The sequence below is a fragment of the Carya illinoinensis genome, chromosome 10 (genome assembly GCF_018687715.1).
Source record: "Carya illinoinensis cultivar Pawnee chromosome 10, C.illinoinensisPawnee_v1, whole genome shotgun sequence".
Classification (NCBI taxonomy): domain Eukaryota; kingdom Viridiplantae; phylum Streptophyta; class Magnoliopsida; order Fagales; family Juglandaceae; genus Carya; species Carya illinoinensis.
Genome location: NC_056761.1, coordinates 9658188 through 9683245, shown reverse-complemented (window position 1 = coordinate 9683245; position 25058 = coordinate 9658188). Strand labels below are relative to the sequence as shown.

Here is a 25058-nt window from a genome sequence, read left to right as displayed (position 1 = left end):
ATCAAAATATTTTTACACGTAAGACTAACAACATTTTTTAATTTCTTATAAATAGTACTAAACTTATATTAACATCTAAATACACTTAAATTTATTTTAGATGGACCTCACATAACTCATTCTACCTACTTAACTTATTATTATTCATAAAGAATTCATCTCATCTTAATATTCAAATATAGCCTAAGAACTTAGGTTTAGTGATTGATTTATTTTAGGTTTGGATAGTAAATTGAGATGAGTTGAATTGAGATGAAAATTGAAAATTGAATAAAATATTATTAGAATATTATTTTTTTAATAATAATATTATTATTATTTTGAGATTTGAAAAAATTAAATTGTTTATTATATTTTATATAAAAATTTATAAAAATTATAATGATGAGATGAATTGAGAGTATTTCTCAATCCGAACTGAGCCTTACTATTGTTTATTTGGTATTAAAGTGTACGTCCATAAAATTCACAATAAATAAAAATAGTTAAAAACGAATCGTTTTGCAAAAATATGTATAACACGATCACTCAAATCGTGGCGATGTCGCAATCTCACAATACATTGCCAACTCAAATATTATGAAGTTACACTTAAATAGGTAGAATCAAATTTCTTGCAAGAGATGAGCAGAAAAAGCTTTTGTTATTGTTGTAAAAGGCGTTGCTCATGAAGTGGACCTTCCACTGAATATTTCAATTATCAATCAAAAGGGCTCAAAATATCCAAAGTTCCCGCCACTTTGGAAGCTCTTTTGAGTCGAAATTGCTGCGAAATTTGCTAAATCATCAACACTATGATATTGGTTGTAATCATTGCCCACCTCCTTCAATTTTAAGTTTTTTGTGATAGGATCGTTTTGTTGAACACCAGACTACAGAGTTTGATCATCTCATCTACACCCACTTCCTGTTTGCAGATTAGTCCGAAACAACAACTTATATAGCAATGTTTGAGCTATTTGGAATACAATAAACCGGCCATATTGCTCATGTAGGAACTCATGCAGGAAATTGCAAGCACCACAGGTAACACTAAGGTCAGGTGCATAAACCCGAATGCGAATTGGAGACCGTGAGGACAATGTTTAAATGTTTTCTTATTCAGATGCAAATAAAATGAACCTCCCTACGGGACATAGAATTGTTTTCCAAATGAAGCTTAGGAATGTTAAATAGAAATGAAAGTGTTAGAATTAAGATAAACCCTTGGATGATTTATCACGCTGTTGTGAGAGTTTTGGGAGGCGCCACCTAATATCCTTTGAAGGAGTACACCTAAAGATTATAACTGAAAACATGGGGGGAAAGAGCTGTGGAGCCATGGCCCCCATGGTACTCAAGATGTTGGTTACAACATTGGGGGGAGAAGACTCTGCTGTGTACAACCTCGTCAAGCTGCAAGTCAGCAGACGCCATTCCTCATCTGAGAGCCTTTCTTAAAACCGCTTCAGCACGTTGCTCAAATTTGGGTAGGGCCCAGTCATGCTGAACTATGTCGAGACTGTCTTTCTCAGCCCCCAAACTCTGAAAAAGAAAGTCACCGAGGCAATCAATTTTTCGAAAGTTAACGTATATCAAATGGGGAATCTGGCAGGATTTGTTCCACCGAGGGTACAGTACCAGATGTATATAAGGAGCAATATCAGTTGAATCCCAGACAAAAAGTTTCAAATTATAATTTGTATTAGAATCCTACCGATTCCTACGACATGAGTCTTTTCTCAGTGAATGATAAAAACCCCATATTATTATAAGGTTGGTCACTCACAATCTATAAATACATGTTGACAATAAACATTTACGAGGGCAACTATTGCAGATAAATTAGATGCATAATCAGCGGTCCTAGTTCACCGGCCAAGACCAGTAGCTCTTGCACAAAAGAGATCTTACACAAAAGTGCAACCACAATCCACCTAAGCTGACAATGCGGCTGATATATTTATATCAGAGAGAGACAGAGAGATGTGGAGGTGGAGGAGTTCAGGTATTATGTGCACACGAGCAATAGTGAGAAGAAAAAGAAAGGAGGTGGGAGAGGAGTACAGGAGCGGGTTGTTTTGTACACTTGAGGTGCTCATAATAGCTGGCATTTCCCCCAAAAACCAACAAAGTAGGGTGTCAATTCAAGAACTACCAGGGTAGCCAAAAATTTAATAAGCCATGATTCTACACAATAAAAAGAGTATATTTTGCTAGCTTATTATTTTTATTATTATTAGTATTCCTTTGTCTAAAAAAAAGAAAAGAAATGTAAACTGTAGAATTTGGATGTTGATTTCCAACGAAATACTTCCAAAAACAGACATTCTTTTATTAAATCTGGCGATAGTATTACTTTTATGCTCAAAATTTTAGTAAATATTACAAGTACTGCAGTGCCATTCTTCATATGACTAAAAAGGAATAGAGAAAGCTGTAGGAAGATATATGGCAGCTTGATGAGTAAAAACTTCTTAAGCCTATGAATTCGCATAAGCTCATGCACCCTCCAACTGAATTTTAACCAGAAAACCCCCTTTTTCTATTTTACCCATCCACTATTCAAAAATACCATATATAAGCAAATCTGAAGTTTTTCTCTACTCTATTTAAATTATCTGTCCAATAATTTTATATTCATTTCGTCCAATAATTAATCTCACTTTCTTCTCTCGTGCACGAACAGCGCAAAAACTCCCCCTCCCCCAAACCATCCCACCCCATTCTGGTCGAAGAACTCAATCCTTTCCGGTTGAAGTACCACACAGAAAGTCTCAACATCCCCAAAATCACCAACAAAATCTCACTGTCAACCCAGAAAATCCACCTCAACACCCCCACACGGGGTCAACCCAAACAACCACCACACCAAAAAATCAAGGAGTCATCAATGAAACCTTGAAGTTCAGCACTTGTTTTTGTCCCATCGCCACCCCCACACGCCACCATCCCTCTTTGGAGCTCAACCCATAGTGTTAAGGAATGCTGATACCCCCGGCTGCCAGGCAAAGCCAAGAAACCCATCTCGCTTGTGTATACATGCTCATGGACCAGAGAGAGAGAATTGGGCAATATTATTTAGCTTTGCTACAGCGTATCAACAGCTTGGAGAGGCACTGTAGCTCATTGGCATTTTCAATTGAGAATGGCTAACTGGATGCGGGTAATTTCGGGGAATTCTATCTAAATTTTTCAGAGCAATTCATTTTATCAGACCCAATGCAAATGCATTAATAAGGGCAATATCAAAAACCTTAAAACTGTACCTTTGTTGGATCAAAGCCAAACCCACTCATTTGCATCATACGCTGTGTGTCATCTGTGGCTGCATCAGAAAACACCATATGATAAATTCAAAGAGGGCATAAAAAATCTCAGCATCAGAGAAACTCTAAATGGCAGCTCCAGGGATTCAGGGTCTTCTTTATTTTTATTTTTATTTCCTGAGCTGCTTAATACTAACCATTTTCTTCTCCCAGAATGAGACTAAATAAACCTCTTAGTCCAAACAAATTGAGGAAATACCTGAAAGAATTTGTTTTGAATTATTAGATGCAACCAGTCAACTACATGAGGTAGAAAGAAATTAAGAAAATTTATTTAACTAAAAGAATCACAAGCTTTGACTCGTACCATGAGCGGCTACTGACATAGCTAACGTCCACGGTACTCAAGTCAATTCCATTCTGTAACATTGACCTAAACCTTTGAGTCAATGGAAATGGTATTTTAGCTGCAGGAAAGAGAAGAATTTAGATAACCGTTGAATGGTAACATCAATATATGGACATTAACAAAGAGAAAAGGATCAATCAAACAGGGAGTTTAAGACTGACAAGAACTGCCTAAATTTTAAGAGACAATGAAGATTCAAAAAGGTAAAGGACGCCGAAATCACTATTGCCAACATGAAATACTGAAGGAAATAATTTAAAAAACTAACTTTTTTTAGATAAATAAAAAAATGAAGTGATGACATGCAACAGAACAGAACTGAAGTGATTATTCCACATTTTTCAAGATTGAATCCACAACCTATGCATAGGGAATTAACAAAGTGGTGTAGCGACAAACCTGCGACAAATCCTGAGAAGAAAAAGTTGACCCATGCAAAAGTAAGAGTCTGGCCAACAAGAAAACATCAATGTGATTGATTATCTAAGTCAAGAAATTACACCAACAACTAATAGTATGAAATTCAAGCAACCACCAAGTTACCGTAACAAAAAGACGCATTCACATTCACAATGTCTTGCCAAAATAGAAGACAAACCATGCAACTTGCTATACCTGAGGAATAATCATTGAAAGGTTTTTCTTCATCATATCCATAGCCATATTTGGATCAGAGAACATTTGTGCCTGGGCATTTTGAGCCTGGCCCTTAGGAACATACAATAGCCCATTTTCCTGCCACATCGAAACATACATATAACTTAAATATCAGAGTCTAGACTAGAAGCAAATGTAGATGACAATCTAGTCTAAGCAAATGCATTCCTTTTAGAGACAAGAAAAAAAAATACACATAATCACCTGATTATTACAGCTGTAACACAGAAAAAGAAATTTCATTTTTTTTTATTAGCACTGGGTGTCTAGGAACAACGTCCCAACTAATCCCAGGGTGTACAGGCTCTCAACAAGGAGTTTCCCGCGAGTACACATCGGGTAATTCAAGAAAAAAATTCCCTAGTCCGATGGCCCCTAGAAATTGTTTAAACCACCACTTGAGCCAACCCCTAGGGATTGAAAAGAAGTTTGGTTTTTAAACAAAGTTTTATCAAAACATTTTTCTAGTAGGTTGTTGTAACCAATATGTAATTGATTCAATTATGGAATCGCGAATAATTATTTGTTCTATCGGTACATGGTAATCTATACTTTTATGAATAGGTAGTTTATGAAGAAGCCGCAACAAGAATTCAATTTAACCCCATAGAATTTATATTAGAATTTGACACTAAAACTAGCATAATCCATCTGTCTTTGACTACGAGGATAATTTTGATACCCCATATGATAAGAATAAGGGTAGGTAGTGTATGAGATTTCACAATACTTAAGAATGAAAAGTTCTAACTCTTTATAAGGTTCCAATGGGGCTCTAATTGTATCATTGACTAGTCTTTTTGGAGTATACGCTATGTGGTCTGGGCCTTCCATTGGGGTATTATAAATGGTATCAGAACCTATCCCAACCAGAAAAGTGGGATTTGAGTCATGCCACCTACAATGGACTAGCTCAACGAGAACGTCAAGAATTTAAGGTAGATAGATTGTGATACCTCATATGATAAAGATAAGGACAGTTAATGTATAGGATCCCACATTGCTTGCGAATTAGAAGTTCTTGCTCTTTATTAGGTTCCAATAGGGCTCCCGTTGTATCATTGACAAGTCTTTTTGGAGTATAAGTTATGTGGTTTGGACATTCCATTTAGACGTTACAATAATCTTTGTTTATTAAGAACCAAAAACTTGCACATAAATTGGACTTCCGTCATCATTAGAATCAGTCTTACTTAGAGGTTAGTACTAGATTCTCGAAGCTCTAAAGTTAATAAAGACTATTTTATAATTTTTGTAGCACTCAAGGAATAAAATTTAAGAAGAGATTGGTACACTTCAAATCATTCTCTAATCTAATTTTCGAATAATCGTAGGCTTAATTACCGAAACACAATAATATTATAATTCAGACAAACATATGTACGTTTAAACAATATACCTCATTGCTAAAATAGAGTCTGCGAGCACGAAACGACTTGGGAGGAATAAAGTTAGCGCTGGCACGTAAATTCCGAGCCCTAACGACCACTTGCCTGAAAAAGTTGACCACCACCACAAGAACTCAAATTTTCGAGTAATAAGAGAGCTACATATACATATACGTGTGTACAGATTGGGGTTTTAGACATACCCTTCTTTGACGATTTTGGCATCGGGGACTTGGTTAGAGCGCATGAGCTTGGCAACGAAGTGACGGAGTACGCCGATGAGGACCATCACCACCGAAAGTGGGATCAGCACCCAATCTCTGATCGCCGTGTCTAGCACCAGATCTTCCGCCATTGATGGACCTCGAAGACTATAGAGATGAAGGCCGTGTTTTCTGATTCTGATCACTGTCCCTCGTCCCTTCTCTTTGTCATGCTTCGATGAACCTTAATATGACATCGTGACAACTGATAAGAGCGCTCTCATTATGGAAACAGCGAAAGGTAAATCCAAGTTTTAGTTAATATGGTATGAATTTATTTTTATTTATTTCATTCTCATTCAATTTTTATATTGAATTATTTATATATATTTTATCTAATAATAAAATAATATTAATTTATTTTTAAAAAATTTTATTTTATCGTATTTTACCATTTTATCGATTGTATATTAATTATTAATAATATTATAGCTTTTAAATAATTGCTGAACTAAATCACAATAGAAAGTATGGAAGAAAGAAAGAAAGAGCACTCTCATTTAGGGGTGTAACTGGTCCAGTTCGGTCCGGTTTTAGACAAAATCTAGGACCGAACCGGTAGGCACCGGTTTTACATTTTTCAAAACCGATTACGCACCGATTACCCTCCTAAACCGGTATTCCAGCTTCCGGTCCGGTTTTCCGGTTTTAATAAAATATATATTTATTATTAAAAAAATCTGTTTATAAAAAAAAAAAAAAACTGCTACGTCAAAAAATTCTACTTAAAAAAAAAACTACTATATAAAAAGACTGCTATGCAAAAAAAAAAGTGCTATGTAAAAAATTTATGCTATTAGTATAGCTTTGGTATGGCTTTATATAAATTATATGCTAATATATATAATTAATATTTATCTACTAATGTCTTATGTACTTATCAAAAAAAATATAAAGAGTTTTAAGTGTATTAGGCCATTAAAATTTAATAATAATATTTGAGTGATTTTCTTTCTTTTTAGGTTCTTACTTCTTATGAATCTATGATAAAATGTTATTAATAAATAATATATATTTATAATATTATATATTTAAAGCATATGATCAATTAAATTTTCATGTTTGAGATTAAACTTTTATTTTATAAATTAAAATAACACTATCTTATATATAATTATAATTTATATTATTATATATTATATATAAAAATTATATATAATATAAAATATATAACATATAACATTAAATAAATAAAAAAATATACACATATTAAATAGTACCGGTCCGGGCCGGGCCGGTCCGGTCTAAAAATGGCCGGAACCAAAACCGGACCGGTTCCGGCCGGTTTTTCATTTTATGAAACCGGTTCCGGACCGGACCGGTTCAAAACCGGCACAACCGGTCCGGTCCGATTTTCCGGTTTACCGGTTAAAATTTACACCCTTACTCTCATTAGATTTGCAAATCTAATGAGTTGTTTGGCTAATAGAATCTCAAAATATACTGCATTGAATTATGCAAATATAAAAGGGGTTGACTTTTTGCTACAGTAAATTAGTGTTGTAAATCAAATTTGATAGTTACTGTACCATGATCAAAAAAAATAAAAAATATTTTCTTTCTTACTTCCTACTGCGATTTGGTTGTAGTAGTTTTTTTAGGGCTATTATATTATAACTAATTAACATATAATTGGTAGAATGCTAAAATATAATAAAATTAAATAATTTAAAAAAGTTTAAAAATAAATTAATATTATTTTATTATTATATAAAGAATATAAATAATCTAATGTAGGAATTGGAAGTTAATAAAATAGATAAAAGAAAATTTACATCATATTAGCTAAAACTTAGATATGAATTTAGCTATTTCAATGATAGTATTAATAGTTATTTACTTAACCATTAAATAGCAAAAGCATAGGAGAATGAAGCCACTAAGTCAAAAGTTGTCGTCGTAGAAGTTTTAAATTAATGAAATAAGAAAAAATTAAAAATATATATATAATTTTACTAATAGTTACTTTCTTAACTATTAAATACAAAAATAATAAAAAAATTTAAAAAAAAATTAAAGAGAATAGTTAACAGATGGTATGAGTTAGTGAACTTATCATTATCCTAATGAGATTATTTCCTAAAACTTAAATTTATCTAACGATGGAGACATTATAAATATAGAATTATTTTTAAAATTTATCTTTTAAATTAAATTATATCATATAAGTACTTTACTATTATACTCTATACACCAACATGAAAATAGAATTTTCTAAACAAAATGAAATATTTTCTTTTTATTTTTAAGATAAAATTTTATAATAATCAATTAATATGACTTGATATAATATATTAAGTTATAAAGTTTATAATAAATCTATTATATCACATTAGATTATGTTTGTAATCAAAATTTTCATTCTGCAAGTACGGTCACATGCAATTGATTTTTCACAAGGGTCAAGAAAGATACCTAGCTTGCTGTTGATGCATAGTCCAGCTTCTTGATTCTTTTTTTGTTATGTATGTTCCTGACTTTTCTTCTTAAGGTATTTCTGTGAAATCTTGAATAGCTTTCCAAATCATTTCCATTATTTCTTAACGTAGAAATGGCTTTGGTCTCTTTCCCCACCCCCCAATACAGCAGTAGGCTAATCTCTTCTTCCCTTCCATATAATAGCTCTCTAGCAACAAGCAATGCTGGAAAATCACAAGAGAAGGGTTATGTTCTTCGTAATTTTCAGTCTCCAACTTCATACCAACCTTTGGTTTGTAGCAGCTTCTCTTCCAGGAACAGGCGTTTAGCAGAACTAGTGCCATTTGATGCTAAAAACTCAGGATCAGGAGAGGAAGACCATAGAGCTCTGGAGACAGTCCTCAAGCTTTACGATGCAATCAAGAACAAAAACATCCTTGAATTATCTGATGTCATTGGAGATGAATGCAGATGTATCTGCAACTTTTTCTCATTTTTCCAACCCTTTCAAGGGAAAATGGTAAGAACTACTCAGTCTTTTTGTTTGTTTGTTTTTTTATGAAAATTACATTATTATGGCATTTCTTTCTTGCAGCAAGTGCTGGATTTTTTCTCCAATCTGATTAAAAGCTTGGGAGATAATGTTGAACTTGTTGTGAAACCAACATTCCATGATGGGCTGAGTGTTGGTGTCTCATGGAGATTTGGTATGCTATCCATTTTCTTCTTACAGCCAATGATATTGTCTATCTTCAGAGTTCTTTAACAGATTCTATCAAATTTCTTCTGTGGTTGGTTATGTACAGAATGGAACAAAGTACATGTGCCTTTAGGAAAGGGTTTCAGCTTCCATGTATTGCAAGTGTACCAGGGGAAGGTGTACATAAGGTGGTCTGCCTCAGTTTTATTTATTTATATTCTTTTTAATTTTTATTGTCTAGAAGAACAGAAAACACGATTAATGCCTGGTTTGGTTTGGTAGATGATCTCATCTCATATAATTATTATAATATTTTTTTAAATTTTTACACGAAATATAATAAACAATTTAACTTTTTCAAATTCCAAAACAAAATTAGTATTAAAAAATTATATTCTAATAATATTTTTTTCAATTTTTAATTTTTATCTCATCTCATCTAATCTTATTTGTATAACCAAATGAGGCTGTCTATTGGATATCAGAGACAACTTATTTGAAATGTGATTGCCCTGTTAGGCTTATGTGAAATTACCATTTTTATAAAAGTTTAAGCTAACGAGAATATGTAGATTTAATTGTTCTATTGTATTCTTAATACATCTTCTCATGAGTGAGCTAGACTCTCTCTCAATGAATGGGTCCAACACGAGAAATATTTAATTATATAGGATATAGTATAGAGTCGGGATTTGAACTAAGGACCTCTGTTCTAATACCATATGAAATCATTATTTATATAAAAAATTTAACAAATTAGCAATTATGGTTCAAAAATCAGAAAGAGAATTGATTTGCACATGTACGTGAACACTTACATAAACAATTGTCCTTCGTTTTTGGCATTTTATGCGAATGATTTATTTTTCTACGATCCAGAAACGTAGAGATGTTCATGGAGCCGCTGCTTCATATTGAACCTTTCAGACTGGTATGACACTCATTGGTCCTTTCATTTTCCTTGTTTCTCTTTCTTTTATTTTTTTTTTCCCTTTTTCTTTTTCTCAATGTTAATTTTTTTTTTTTTTTTTTTGCCTTTTTCCTTTGAAGAAATTGATGGCATATGTCATGAATATAATGGACAGGATGGATACTTACAAGGGGTCCAAGAGCAAAGCCAAAAGAGTTGTATATGTTTTACTCACTCTGTTCCTCATTGGTGTCTCTCTGTTCTTATTTAAATTCACTTTGCATTCATCTTAAGGTATGGACCATAGTGATGTGATTTTTGTACCATTTAATCCCCACAGAAAATGCAATTTCCTTCTTGGCAGAAATAGTAGAATCTCAGTGGCTAAATAACTTTAGTTAAATACACTTTTCATCTTCAAATTGTTGGGTAATATATAAATTCCCTCCTAAATTATCAAAGGGATACATTGCAACCTCCAACATGACACATTTTTATAGTCGGATTTTTAATAAAAGAGTGTTATTTGATAAAGAGTTATGCACTAAGAGGTTAATGGTCTGATGGCATATGACCCAGTTCTCCAAATAGAAAATCTGGATTCAAAACTCCGCACCCCTGTATCAAAAATATAGATAAAGAGTTATGTTATTCTTAATCCGGTATGTAGAGCACACCATCCACATCACTTAAATAATAAAATTTAATTTATAATATTTAAATTTTAAAATTTATCTTCCAGATCATATTATATCATATAACTACTTTACTAGGTATGCTCTACACACCGACTTGATAATAAAACATTTCTTTGATTATTGGCAATTGTTGAGGGTAAAATATGTCACTTTTGATAGTTTGAGGGCAACATATAAATCACTCATAATTTAGGATAAAAAGTGTATTGAACTCTAAATTTGACTTGCATCAACTCACTCATGACCATAGACCACTTGCCTTGATGGATATACTTCTAGTTAGTTGACCACTCAAATAAGTAGGAACTGCAGTAAAAAACGGTCTTAACAAGATAGGACCAGTTATAGATGGTTAAGTGCAACAATCATTTCTGCCATCTAAGAAGATACACACAGTTATCCATAAGGATGTACAGAGAATTTAGCATTCTAACCAGTCTCCGTCAGTCAGTTCAGAGGTTAGCATCGAATGGAAAGAAAAACAGAAAAATTAAATCCAGGGCAAAGGCATAACTACAAGATACTCCTTTGCCATTGGCCCGTGGGTACATATTCTTAGATATCACCAAGTCATATAACATGTCATCTAACCATGTCATGGCACCCAATAAAAAAAGGAAAAAGAAAATGAGTCTTCACCATCTGTTCTACCATCATATGTGAGCCGCAAATCAAAGCATCTGCAAGAGTATAGTAAAACCATTCCATCAGCTTTTTTAGCACAAAACAGATAGTATATAATATATTTTTTGATTGGCATTGGGTGCTCAGGAATAGTGTCCTGACTAATCCCGGGGGTGCACAGGCTCTCGGCAAAAAATTTCTTGCAAGTGCACCTCAAGTAATTCAAGGAAAAAATGACTCAGTCCAATGGTCATTAGAGATTGTTTGCACCCAAGGGAATTTGAACTTTAGACCTGGAGGGAGCATACCCCCATGCCCAAGTCCTTTACCACTTGAGCCAACCCCAAAACAGTATACAATATATTTGTTGGTTAACTGTTGTAAGATATATATTGGTTGGAGGAAACAGCCAATGAATCACAACTGCAAATCAAGCTCCTTTCTATGCCAAAAACAGAAAAAGCGTGGGTTAAGATATTTAAGGTTGTTAGGCATAATGATATAAAAGATAGAAATGCATAACCCGAACACTGAACTCCATGGATCATCAAAATGGTACCCAAAAGATAAAAGGAAAAATACTGTAAACGAGAAATCCAACATGAAGTGTGAGGTTCACACCGAATGTTATACATACACATGTAAAAGCACGAGATTTGCAGAAACTTTGCAGATATATCAATTAAATGTGAAAGGCAAAAAGGGACGGCACATTAACATTGCATGATTTAATACCAGTGAATGCTTGCATGCATCATGACCGTTTGAATAAATGATGGCGTGCCAACATCTCCTGTATCCCCAATGCAGAAATGCTTTCACATCCAAGCAGCTCACGAAGGTTTGCATCACATAATATCACCATTGCATTTAAAGGATCCTAAAATTATACAAGTAAAGCCACAAAGATTTAATTCCTAAATGATAAACCCCACACACACCCCCCCCCCCCCCCCCCCCCCCCCAAAAAAAAGAAAAAGAAAAAAAGAAAAAGAAAAAAAAGAAATCACTTTAAATAGCGGAGAAGGCCAGCTGCATGAGAAGATGTTGTTAATGAAAAGGAACCAAATAGAATCCTAGTATGTATAGATGAGCCTAGATAAAGCAGCCAATTTAGATTTGAAAGAGAGCAAGAGACGGGAGCAAACTTGTGCATCAGGATACCTACCTCCAAACTGTTAACTTTAATGTACTCCCAAACACGCCTTAAAGCCTCAGATTGGAGCATCTCCCTTCCCTCAGAGCCCAAAAACTTGGCAAGTGCTTCAGATATAACGACAGCAGATGAACCCGGTTCACTACTTTCAGTTGTAGACTCAATATCTACCTTCAATCGTTTAGCTTGACCTGACTCCTCTGCAGACATCAAGTGGGGGAACATTGACTAAATGAAAACCATTATAAGACAGATAATGTGTTCTATGCCACATTACATACTTGAAGGTTCAAGTGCAATGATATGTTTGGCTAGCAGCTTATTCATCTTGAACATGTCAGTACAGTCTGTCTCAAATACCAAACGCAGGGCATCATCACAGATAATCTTTCTTTTGTTACTTGGATCTTGAAGGTTGTTTTTCCTTATGTAGGCCCACAGCTGCTTCACAATCTGAACAAAGCAAACCAGAGTTTCTTCAATATCCATATCAAAATTACTTCATAAACCTTAACACTTCTGTAATGTAAATTATAAAAGAGCCCAATAAGATTGCAAAATATGTGGAAATAACAACCTCAGTCCTTGGCATTGCTGGCTGACCAACGATTGCCTGAAGTTCAGGTGAGACACCACACACTTTGTTTAAACCCCCAGGACCACCTCTTCTTTTGGCTCCCACCGGAGTGCTGAAACAATACACAATACACACAAATACATCAAGTCATCCCTCAGAGTTATACTTCCTATTAGGAACAAGCCATAAAGTGCTTGCTCGTGTAGATACAAGGGTGAAACAAAATTAGAGTGCATGCAAAGGCAATGTCGAGTAGCACACCACTAGTTATCACCATATAAAGATAAATGGCACTCCTAAGATTAAAAAAGAAAAAGAAAAAGAAGAAGAACAAAAATGCTACACCTAGATCACAGAAATGTAATCACATAACAGTTCAGAATTTCCATAATAAAGACACAAAAAATGGACCACCCCAACCAAAATATTATCACGAAAATCTATTCACAAGTAACTTCACTCAAAACACATAAGCATGATCACATTTTAAACGAGTTAAATGGAAAGGGGAAAATCCCTTTAATAAAACTTTTAGTAGATCAAAGCAGAAGCAAGCCATGAACTTCATTTTCCAGCAAGAATTTTAGTCGCTAGCCGAACAGACTAGAAACGTATTCCTAAGATATGCCGACACATTGACTACATGAATTACTCTTTTATATTCGAAGACAGAAGATAACAGCCTGAAACGCATTTCAGTAGCCAAGAAATAAAAATAAAAACTATCACCATATGGGAGAGTATAAATACCAATCTTTTTTTCTTTTTTTGATAAGTCTAAATACCAATCTTATTGTCAGGCCGTACTCATAACTCTCTTCCAAACCAATTAAAGACTGAACCAAAAAGAAAAAAGAATGTCAATAAATGGAACCTAATCCCTATAAAAGGTCACAAATTCATTATACCAAGAAATACGTACCAAACTCAAAATATTGAAATTAGCTAGCACATTATGAAAATATGCAACTAATGGATGCTAGTTTAGTCAAAACAGACATACTTATCGTAAAGATAAACCAAACAAACTTAGCCGCAACAGAAAAACCCTAACTTTGCGACTCCAGCAACCCCAACCCTGAAATTGAACAAAAACACCCGAAAAAACCCTAAACGGACTCCCAAAAGAAAAAAAAAATAGAACCTTTGCTTCGGGGTCTCAGGGGTGGCATTCGGAGCGAAAGCCTCAGGCTTGGTCACCGACGGCTGTGGCTGGACCTGTGAGGCCAGATGCTGGGGCTGCGGCGGAGGGTGTTGGGGCTGGCGGAAGGAGAGCTCGTCGGGAAGGTGGTGAGGTTGAGGCTGGAGGGCAAAATGGGGAGGGAATTGTTGGGGGTGGGTGGATTGGAATTGAGGGTGGTTTCGGAAAGCAAAATGGTCTTTCGGTTGAGGGTGGTAGTGGTGGGTCTGTGGATGGGACGGTGGCTGAGCGTGGGTGCGGAGGAGGAGGTTGATCTGGTCCCGGATGAAGCCGGCCTTGTGGGATAGGTCTAGCCCTAGCTTTGCCTCCAACTGCTGAACGACGCTATTATAAGTGGTGGCGACGGTAGGGTCCGCTTGACTGAGCACAGACTCCACGCCTTTTGCTATTTCTTGGTCGGATGCCATGGTTTCACCTTCATATACTAACTGAAAAAACGGACTCAAACGGCTCTCGTCTCTCTGCTCTCTTTCTTTCTCTCTCTTCGTCTCTGTCTCTCTGTCTCTGTCTAATCTCTCTCATTTTATAATCAGGAAAAGACTAGAATACCCGTCAGATGCGCAATGACGAGAAAATCCCTTCGGTTCGTAACCTGCTAACATCACAGTGCGAAAGGGCGAGCCCAGAGATGTAATTCGGAAGCGTGACGGTGCAGACGTCACCTTTTCTTTTTCTTTTTCTTAAGAAAAATAAAGAGTAAAGATAAAGGGATATTATCAAATTTACCAGACTGCCAAGTATCTGTGCACTTTTTTTTAAGGAAAATGAAAATCTCGAACACGTGTCGTGGGTGTATTGGTCAATGTGATTAGGTTTTGGTAGTCTTGACTTTTTGAATCGTTGGATAAAAATTGAATGGGGGTTTGCTCAACGAACTGTAGACTGCCGTTAGAGTGATCTGCGATGATGAGAGTCACTTCATCCAACGGTTGATAGGCGTATAGGGCTGAGCACTGAAGTGTGAATGTCTAGCTCTGACCCTATCTTGTGTATCCTCTTTCCTGACTTCGATGAGTTTGATTTGTCGGAGCAAAGTCAGACATGAACTATTTTATTGAGCTTTTTTATGGAATATTTTTCCTAATTTTATATTTAGTCTATTTAAAAAAAAAAAGAATTTTTGTACGCATTTAAATTTCAAGTTTTTTCAAAAATTTATTTAACATGTAAAAGTGTAAATCATTCAATGCTATTTACTTCAATTTTACTAAAAACATAATCAAAATTGTAAAAAATAAATAATTCACTACAAATTAAAAAAACATAACCAAAATTACAAAACTAAATCATTCACTATAAATTAAAAAAGCATAACCAAATTTACAACTAATCACTGCTGATTTACTACAAGTTACAAGCAATTGAAGCCAAAACTAAAATAAAAAACTTACAAGCCATCATTATTGTTATTGTGCCCAACTATAACAGCCAACCATTACAAATTAAAATCACATGTTATTGTCTGATTCCAACAACAAAGGAAACCAAAGAAAGCCAACAACATTGACCATCTGTCATCTATCATTCATCATCTATCCTTTCAAATTTTCCAACCAACCCATCACCCATCATTTACAACAATAACAAATTCTTATTCCAACAATTAAAAAAAGACAACAACAACGAAATAAATATCTTGTGCCAAAGAAATTAACCAAACCCTGAGTGCCATTCCAAGTTATTCCCAAAGAAATTAGGGCAATATTAGTGAGGAAATAAGATAGATTCACATAAATTAATAAAAACAAAAGAAACAAAATTGAACAGACAACAAGTTATACAGTTTCACAAATGCACCTCAAACCTCAATCATCTTCATGCAGTAGAATCGCCATATTGGTGGTCAATTATACATTAAGATGTTAAAATATAAGACATTCGTATAAAAAAAATGATAAAATCATGATATATAACAAAAACTAAAAAAAAAAAAATGTCTAAATATATTACTTGAGTTTAACTTATAGTTGTCCGCATCATTAATCATATCCGAATAATTTTGACTCAAACATATTAGGGGTGGTTGCCCCACCTTTGTCCACCCCGCCTTTGCATGGGCGGGGAGGACCCTTATCCGCTAGATGCCCCGCATCTAGCTCCCTAAAGGGGGCAGGGAGCGGGCTAGACCCAACCCCGCATTATATATATATGTTTATATATTTCTACAAATTGTATATATAGGAGCCTTGTATTTATTTTATTGTATTGCTTTTATATAGGAGGTCAAGGTAATACAAGAATCTTACTTGAGCAATGTAGGACTCACTATTGAATACAACTCTAATAAACTATATTATTAGTTTCTTAGTATTGTTTGTATTTAAAAATTTTAAATTTTCAATGTAAATTACGTGATAATTTGGATCTAAAAACATAAATAGTTTTTAGGCTCAATGGGTCATTGGTAGTATTGGAATGGGTGTGGGGTAGTGCAAATGAGGTGTCCGTCTCGAGTTCGAATCCTTCCCTTGCATGGGTAGGGGCGAGGTGCGGGGAATGGTACACCCCATCCCGCACCATGCAAGTAGCACTCCTAGAACATGTAGGAGTAGACTTCAACCAATTTTGTGCACACACAAGAGCCTCTAAAGGTCTAGGAGCCAAAGAAATGGCTTCCTGTACTAAATAATGACTCAGATGCTACGGTGATGATTGGAATGGGCCAAGATATTTATTGTCATTAAAGCAAGAACTAGATATTTAGTAGAGTTGACCCTCCACTAAATTAAAATATCGAAACTCTCCATATGAACCTCAACATCCTCCAACAAATACTGTTTTAGTTCCGACTTACAGTCCATCAAGTTTGTTGATTTCTGCTCTTTATAGAAGTTTCTCAAAAAAGCCAAGGGATCGATTATACAGCTACTCCCCATTGATGTACTACCCTCATTACGAGTGTGAGACGTACTTGACTTAGACCCACTTGCGCACCCACCACTAAATGTAACATACTGTTCATACAAAAACTCCATATCCCTCTTGAGAAGTGCAGCAAATTCCTCACCCTTCTCATCGACCAATGTTTACATGAACCAATATGCTTGAGTAACCAATTTGTACTGTGGATCAAGAATGGCATTAATAAACAACAACCTATTTATCTTTTGAAGATCACCCCAATATTTATAATACTTTCTTTTCATTCTAAAGCTATTGAACTCAAACGTTGATTACTATTATCATCAAAACTATTCAATTTTGTGTGAATATTAATAAGCTATTGGAAATACAGATTTGATATGACAGATAGTGTACCAAAAATACACAATGTGACATTATAAAATATATGAAGAAACTTTGTAAAGTTTATTATGATATCCCAATCATCAGATCCAAGAGCACTTAGACCATTTTTCCCAAGCCCATCCTCAGGCAAATAAATTTGCAAGTAGGGATTCTCATCGAGTAGAAGTTGGAAGGCTTTTTTATATTTCTCAACCACATCCAATATAAGATAAGTTGAGTTTTATCTAGTAGATACATCAAGACACAAGAAACTAAAATATGGAATTTTTGAGCTATCAATACAAAACTTGAAAGTGGCAAGTCTTTGAAAAGAAGACTTCATATACTTAAGCAAATTGTTAGCCCTTATGATTGAGTCATCAACATCTTTCAAACCTTCACTCACAACAAGTTTTAAAATGTGTGCAGCATATCTCATGTGAATAAACTTGTCATCCGCAACACACTCTTCACTTCCTATTTCCCTTATTCTCAACCAATCAATAACGAAATCGTTAGAGGTAACATTATCTACTATAATTGTAAGAACTTTGTTAATGCACCAGTCAAGCATGCACTCATCCAATACCCTCCCAATCGTTGCCCAAGTGATCACTAACTCGAGTAAATGAAATGATTTGTTTATATGACTTCCATCCATTATCAATAAAGTGAGCCATGACATACATGTAATTAATATTTTGGATAGAAGTCTAAGTGTCGGTAGTCAAATGCACATTTGTTTTCCAAAACTATTTTCTTCTAGATATTCTTCTTTATCAAGAATACTCTAATACAATCCCTCATTATAGTAAAATGAAAAGGAATAGGAAACCTAGGATCAAGGGTTTAGTGTAGTCCCGAACCCCTTAGCCGTCAACAGTTTTATAGGATAACTCATCACTATCATCATCCTAGCAAGGGTGTAACAGCCCGCTAGAAATTCAATTGTGAAATTTCTATTAACTTTAAGAATCTCGTGAAAATCCCATAAGTTTTCACGAATCCATTAATCATATAGGTTTTTGTCTAACTACATAGTTAGTGTTATTATTTACTATGGTATCAGAAGTGTGTTTTTGATTATTGGAGATAGTTAGAAGTGTCAAAATGTATTATGGTTTGTGCCATTAGACTCGGAGGGTTATTTAAAGTCTTATGGCGCAATAACATTTTTTCATATTTTCGGTCAAAACGTCTGTTTAAAACTGTAGATATTATTGGATAAAAAGAAATATCTTGAGGTAATTTTCATGAATATTATTGGGTAAAAATATTTTGAGTTGATTTTTATAGATATTATTAGATAAAAATATCTTAAGTTGATTTTTTGTAGATACTATTGGATAGAATATTATGAGATAATCTTTTATAGATATTTTGGGTAGGAGAAAACTACACTCAACTCTCAACTCCAGCCTCATCTCTTCCATATCTCATCCATAATTATCTCCAGCCACCTCTCCCCATGAAATTATCTTCAATTACACCTTCCAATAAAATATTATCAAACACTCTCTCTCGGACAGCTTTTAGGAGGTCTTTTGCATGCCCATTTCGAAGCTGTTGTAAGTGTTTTATCATAAAGTCTCCTTCATATAAGTTGTTTCTTTTTGAGTCTAGTTTACATGGATATCTTATTTGCCCCATTTGAAGATCATTTGGTCAGTCAAATATTATATAAACTATAGAAAGGTCATTCTAGAAGATAAACTGGAGAATATGTTATAGTTTGGAGTTTTTGACCAAGCTAATGGATAGATATTGGTCCGAAATTTTTATGGAGTATTTTTAACATGTATATATGACTATTGGTTGGGGATTTTTTCATGATTAAAGGTTTTGATGAAAGATTTTTTCTTAGATTTAGAAACTTAGAAACTGGAAGAGGAAAAACAGTTTCTGTTTTGAGAAAATTTAACTCTTTGGTGGTCTAAACCTATTTTAATGACTTTAATAATTTTATTGGAGGATCCTAAGTATCTTATATACATGTTATATTATTATTTTGAAGATATTTGATGTTAGTTTCAAAGATATGAAATTTTATGCAAAGAGATATTCAAATAAGCCAAAGTGTAGATATTCTTGGCTAAATTTATGTTTTGGTTAATTTCTAACCATGTGATCTTGAATTAGAAACTTATATATGTTTTAGGACATCTTTTTAAACCATGTGATGGTTTGGTTTGAAGATCATATATTTGTAAGTCATAGATCAAGAGATTTGTCAAAACTAGTTGAGGAAAAAGTTTCTGTTTTTGGACTAAGTGTAAAACCAAAAACTCCAAATGTTATTTTGTGATTTTGGTGACTTTAGTTTGATGATTTAAAGCATGGTTGATGTTAGGATGATATTATGAATATGTTAGAAGTAAGATTTGATTTTTGAAATTCTTGGAGATGTTTTGATTTAAGGTCAAAACTTGTGATTCAAGTGCTTGGATCTTTTTACAAAAAAGTTTGGTGTTAATTATTAGTTTTTTCTAAATGGATGTTTTAAGTATGATTTTGAACTTAGGATTGGAAGATATTTGTTGCAAAATTTTGGTTTAAGCATGAGTTTTGAAATTGGAAGGAATTGCAACAAAAATCAAGGGAAATGGCCTATGGATGTTTCGGCCATAATGTGTTCTTCATAGTTGTGTTTTGTTTTAAATTTTTCTGAGTTGATATTTAAGTTTAGGACAAAATTTACATGAGGAATGTAAATTTTGGAAACTTTTGGAATTAGTATGCAAAATCCTTAAGTCATTTTCCCACATGTAGAGAGTAAAATGAAAATTTTACTCTTTAAGTTAGTATTTTCCATATTTCAAATTATTAGTGATTTAGTTCTAACTTTTAGAATCACTAATTACAGTTCCTCGTGATCGCACTTGAAGTTTTATAAGAAACGCGGAGATCGAGGTAAGTTAGCTTTTAACTTACTAGCAGTCTACTGTGTATGTGTGCTAAGTAAATAAATTACAGTGTATGTATGTATGTTATCATATATGTCATGCCATGCCAAGTTATCACGTAATTATCTATTATACAGAATTTATTCTGTATCAATTTTTATCTGTTACATAATATATTCTGTCATGTATTACTGTACATTACAAGTATGTCATGTTAAATATGTTGTCTATTATATGTTATGCCATGTTACGAAATGTTTCTATCTCAAGTTGGTCATGTATTTCAAGTTATGTTCAAATCACGTTATGTTACGTCAGGGCTCCAGTCCTTTCGTATTCCAGTCACGTTTCATTTTGATTACTTATGTATGGGGTCACAGCAATTGTGACGCATACACTACGTGAGACACATCAATTGTGACACGTAGAATACATGGGGCCACAACAACTGTGGAGTATGTATTTAAGCAGTTAAAGAATAAGTTTCCGTAGAATACATGGGGCTATAACAACTGTGGAGTATGTATTTACACGTAGAATACATGGGGCCACAACAACTGTGGAGTATGTATTTTTCATGTTAAGTCAAGTTTGTGTAGAATACATGGGGCCACAACAACTGTGGAATATGTATTTACACGTAGAATACATGGGGTCACAACAACTGTGGAGTATGTATTTTTCATATTAAGTCAAGTTTGTGTAGAATACATGGGGCCACAACAACTGTGGAATATGTATTTACACGTAGAATACATGGGGCCACAACAACTGTGGAGTATGTATTTAAGCAGTTAAAGAATAAGTTTCCGTAGAATACATGGGGCCACAACAACTGTGGAGTATGTATTTTTCATGTTAAGTCAAGTTTGTGTAGAATACATGGGGCCACAACAACTGTGGAGTATGTATTTACACGTAGAATACATGAGGCCACAACAACTGTGGAGTATGTATTTTTCATGTTAAGTCAAGTTTCAGATCAAGTTCATGTCAAGTCAAGTTCAGTTCATATTTCAATTTAAGTTATGTCAATTATGCTATGTTGTACGCCAAGTTATGCTTTAATTACTTATGAATTTGATTATACATTTATGCTTTTACTGTCATGCATGCATCATTAGCTTGTGTGAAAGTTTTTTTGTTAACTTACTGAGATTTGTAATCAAATCTCACTTTGGTACTCCCAACTACCATTCCCCCCGAATTGTAGATCTTGTTACAGGACCTGAAGGAGAATCATGAGCTGATCAACTAGACACAGTTGACTAAGTGACGGTGCGACGTCAATGTTAATATAGTAGTTAACGTAAATTACTGCTTGTACAATGGAGTTGCATCTTTAGTATTTTTTGGATCATAACCATTTTGGACTAGTGTTGTGATCTACTCAATGGGTCTTTATGTATGAAGTATGTTTTAAGCATTTGGGATATTTTCAATTTGGTGCATAGTATTGCTAAAGAAAAAAATTATCCGCTGCGAATATTGCATAATGTTAGATGCATGTTAGGAACATTGCATCTTATATGTCATGAACGGGGGCAGGTAACCTTGTGTTGCATGTCTTGACGCTTCAAATGTCCGTCCAATCCCAAACGGAATTTGGGGGCGTCACAAAGGGCAACCCTAATTTTTTTTTTTTCATTATGGTTGGCAATCTCTAGATTCTTCTACCCATTCACCTCTTTCAACTCTTACCTCCAGGATCAAGAATTGTTGACTCTTATCTAATTTACTCTTAACATTTTTAAGGTGAAGACAGAGGTGTGCTCTCATGGCTGAAGTGCCTTGCCTTTTAGGATGAAATTTTCACAATTTCCCACAATGGTTACAATTAGTTGTAGGTTCCTCAAAATCACAATCAGACACTCTTGTGAAGTGATCTCATACCTTAGACCTATTATTGAAATTTCTACTGCCTGCTGGAGGACCTTTGGGGGGGGGGGGGGAGGGGAGGTTAAGAGCAGAAGGAGTATGATTACCTACTGAAAAGTCTAATGGTTTACTAGACTCTTCGATTATGGGAGTCTCGATAAACTGTTTTAGTTGTCGTCATTTTGGACAGGGTGTAGAGGTGGACGTAGAAATGTTTGTGCCTTCATAATTCATGATTTAAGAACTAAAACACAATACAAACAAAAGAGCACGATTAACACAGCCGCAAAAACACAATATACAAACAAAAATTGCCCCCCCTAACTTTTGCATCATATATAAACAGCCCCAACTTTGGTTTTTCTATTTTTTTTTTTCAAAACCTGAATTCACTTTAAATTTTCATTGGATTTAATGAGTGAGTTCTAAATTGGATCATTTACACAAGAATAGCTTAGTTTTGTACTTCAAGAAGCTAGTAAAGTGAAAATAAGAATTTATTTATCTAAAATGTTTCTTCAGCTTGGATAAAAGGAACAGTAATCAATTTTGGAACAAGTGAAAATATTGAAGTCTAGGAAAAGACCCAAACCAATGAAAATACATACTAAATGTGACGCCCCCAAATCCCCACGCCCGAACACGGGAAAATCGAGACGTCCGGATGGTGACAACCCGGGTCACCACCCTATCGACGGGTGCCAAGTGTGTGCAAAGGCAACAAATGTGCACGAAAGAACACGCAGCGGATAACAAAAGTCATAACTAAGTACCAGAATTTTTCTTAACGTAATACAAGCTGTTTAAAACGTATATAGATAAAATATTACAAAACACAAATACAGTTTTAAACAAATATAAAACACAACATCAACAGCCCGGCGGAGCCGCATCCTCGGGCTCAGCCTCCTCATCTTCGTCCTCTAACTCTGCACCAAAAGCTACGGAACCAAGAATGGTACCGCAGGTAAGTAAAACCCAAACACTACCAGATAAAAACACATAAAACTCAAACAAGATGCATGAAACATGCCCAATGCACAAAGCCCATAAAACACCCGTTTTCCACACACGCCAAAAACCCATTTGGCCCAAAAACACACAACCTTTCTAACTAACACGCCAAAAGTCACATTTGGCCCAATATCTCGCCAAAAGTCCATTTGGCCCAATACCACGCCAAAAGTCTCATTTGGCCTCTCAAACCATTACCCAATTTTAACCGCGTGCACCATGACCTCCCCTAGGGGTCATCCGCACACCCTGGCTCCAGTGCCACACCACAGAGTACCACCGTGCATGTGACACATAACAAGCGATGCCCAGTTCCGCGCCCCGCGCGTGCGTAGCCAAGCATCCTCTAGCCCTCACCAGCGAAGGGCCACGGAGTCGGTGCGTAGGGCGATACCCGGTTCCGCGCCCGGCGCGTTCGTAGCCAAGCAACCCCTAACCCCCGCTCCCGTCGTCTAGCGACAACTCAGGAGACATCACTCAGTTTATTCCGCTCCCGAGTGACCAGAGGAGCTCCACCGGGATAATACCCCATCCCGGCTTGGGGTCGTGATACACACGCACCCGTAAAACCACTCACGCCAAAACACAGGCTTTTCACACAATTCCACAAACACACGTGCATGCACCATGCAATGCCATAACAATGCAAAATAAAATAATCAAACAACATAAATCAATTAAACAGACAACTCCGTCCTCCATCCATCCGACCCCCGAAACTCCTCGGACTCAGTCCGGAATCAACAACCAACAACAATAAATAAATTGTATGAGCGATATATATTTAAATCTGAAAATAGGGTTTGGAAAATACTTACAGCGCTATATGGCAATTTTAGAAAACAAGCGGCGTTGCAAACGGCGGAAAAACAGCAACGTCACAGTGAAAATTCACTGTGGCCGTGGGTTTGAAAAACTCACTTTTGAACGGGGACAAACTAGGACACGAAATTGATAGGGAATGGTCTAGGGATGATTGTGAAGCTATTGGAAGTGGTGGTTGGCCGTGGGTGGCGGCGAAATCGCCGGGAATTGCCGGAAAATGCAAATCGGAAACTAAGCTCGTAGGAGCTGTTCCGGTGGTCGTTGGAGGCCGGAAATGGGTGGGTTAGGACGGCAAGGAGTCGGTGATGAAGTGGTAAAGAGGTGGTGGCCGGAGGTGGAGCGACGGCGGCGGATCGAGCCAAAAACCGTGTGGAAAGAAATGGCTCTAGGTGGCTAACGGCTGGCCGGATGGGGGAGATATTTGGTGGGGTGGAGCGCCGGAGGGAGGGGGTTCGAACGAGACCGGCGGCGAGCCAAACGGTGGCCGGACAGCGGCGGTCTGGGCTGAAGAAGATTCCGGCGACAGGGGCAAAAACAGAGCAGGTGCAGCGACTTCCGGCGGCTCTCGAAAGCTAACGGCTGGTCCGATGGCTCTGAAAATTGGTGGGGATGATCTATGGTGGAAGGGGAAGAGAGTGGTGGTGACGGTGCATCAAACGGTGGCCGGACAGTGGAGAACTGGCCGGTCAAAGTGGTGGCAACTGGAATGAGAAAAAGAGAGAAGACGCACGGGACGGAAGGAAAGGAAGAAGAAAGAGAAAAGAAAGAAAAAGAAAAGGAAAAAAGAAAGAAGAAGAAAAAAAGAAAAGAGAAAAAAGGAAAAGGAAATAGAGAAAAAGGAAAAAGATGTGAAAAGAAATGAGGTCCAATCCTCACTCCGGAAAACACGCCGAAAAGAGATTAAAAACCACAAAACAACTAAAAGAAATAAAACACAACATCAAATAAATTAAAAACCAAT

General features: G+C 35.6%; 3 protein-coding genes across 4 annotated transcripts; 1 reads left to right on the top strand and 2 right to left on the bottom strand.

The window, feature by feature from the left end:
- Window positions 1-1073: 1073 nt before the first annotated feature.
- On the bottom strand, window positions 1074-6202 carry LOC122280158 (ER membrane protein complex subunit 3-like). The gene is made up of 8 exons (XM_043091161.1): window positions 5906-6202; window positions 5714-5807; window positions 4273-4392; window positions 4057-4105; window positions 3616-3715; window positions 3446-3507; window positions 3249-3307; window positions 1074-1524 (listed from the first exon to the last, which is right to left on the bottom strand). The coding sequence occupies exons 1-8, from the start codon at window positions 6055-6057 to the stop codon at window positions 1420-1422; spliced, it is 741 nt and encodes a 246-aa protein (XP_042947095.1). The 5' UTR covers window positions 6058-6202; the 3' UTR covers window positions 1074-1419.
- A 2235-nt stretch (window positions 6203-8437) lies between these two features.
- On the top strand, window positions 8438-10360 carry LOC122279832. Of its 2 annotated transcripts, none has more exons than XM_043090706.1 (5): window positions 8438-8903; window positions 8979-9090; window positions 9190-9271; window positions 9963-10014; window positions 10169-10360. In XM_043090706.1, exons 1-5 carry the CDS (start codon window positions 8517-8519, stop codon window positions 10262-10264), a joined length of 729 nt encoding a protein of 242 aa, XP_042946640.1. In that variant the 5' UTR covers window positions 8438-8516; the 3' UTR covers window positions 10265-10360. The 2 variants fall into 2 exon arrangements, with proteins under 2 accessions (XP_042946640.1, XP_042946639.1); XM_043090705.1 differs by having other exon boundaries at window positions 10134-10360.
- A 676-nt stretch (window positions 10361-11036) lies between these two features.
- On the bottom strand, window positions 11037-14754 carry LOC122279831 (MADS-box MEF2 type transcription factor MIG1-like). The gene is made up of 6 exons (XM_043090704.1): window positions 14193-14754; window positions 13049-13160; window positions 12753-12924; window positions 12484-12671; window positions 12051-12195; window positions 11037-11371 (listed from the first exon to the last, which is right to left on the bottom strand). Exons 1-5 carry the CDS (start codon window positions 14654-14656, stop codon window positions 12070-12072), a joined length of 1062 nt encoding a protein of 353 aa, XP_042946638.1. The 5' UTR covers window positions 14657-14754; the 3' UTR covers window positions 11037-11371; window positions 12051-12069.
- Between the last annotated feature and the right edge of the window lie 10304 nt (window positions 14755-25058).

Excerpts from the sequence above, each read along its gene's own strand:
- LOC122280158 (XM_043091161.1), bottom strand. The coding sequence starts at position 6,057 with ATGGCGGAAGATCTGGTGCTAGACACGGCGATCAGAGATTGGGTGCTG. Across the intron at positions 5,808-5,905 it reads GCCAAAATCGTCAAAGAAGG|GCAAGTGGTCGTTAGGGCTC; the intron begins GTATGTCTAAAA and ends CAACTTTTTCAG. Across the intron at positions 3,716-4,056 it reads CTTCTCAGGATTTGTCGCAG|CTAAAATACCATTTCCATTG; the intron begins GTTTGTCGCTAC and ends TCTTTCCTGCAG.
- LOC122279832 (XM_043090705.1), top strand. The coding sequence starts at position 8,517 with ATGGCTTTGGTCTCTTTCCCCACCCCCCAATACAGCAGTAGGCTAATC. Across the intron at positions 8,904-8,978 it reads AACCCTTTCAAGGGAAAATG|CAAGTGCTGGATTTTTTCTC; the intron begins GTAAGAACTACT and ends TCTTTCTTGCAG. Across the intron at positions 9,272-9,962 it reads CAGGGGAAGGTGTACATAAG|AAACGTAGAGATGTTCATGG; the intron begins GTGGTCTGCCTC and ends TCTACGATCCAG.
- LOC122279831 (XM_043090704.1), bottom strand. The coding sequence starts at position 14,656 with ATGGCATCCGACCAAGAAATAGCAAAAGGCGTGGAGTCTGTGCTCAGT. Across the intron at positions 12,925-13,048 it reads CAGCAATGCCAAGGACTGAG|ATTGTGAAGCAGCTGTGGGC; the intron begins GTTGTTATTTCC and ends TGCTTTGTTCAG. Across the intron at positions 12,196-12,483 it reads TTAAAGTTAACAGTTTGGAG|GATCCTTTAAATGCAATGGT; the intron begins GTAGGTATCCTG and ends GTATAATTTTAG.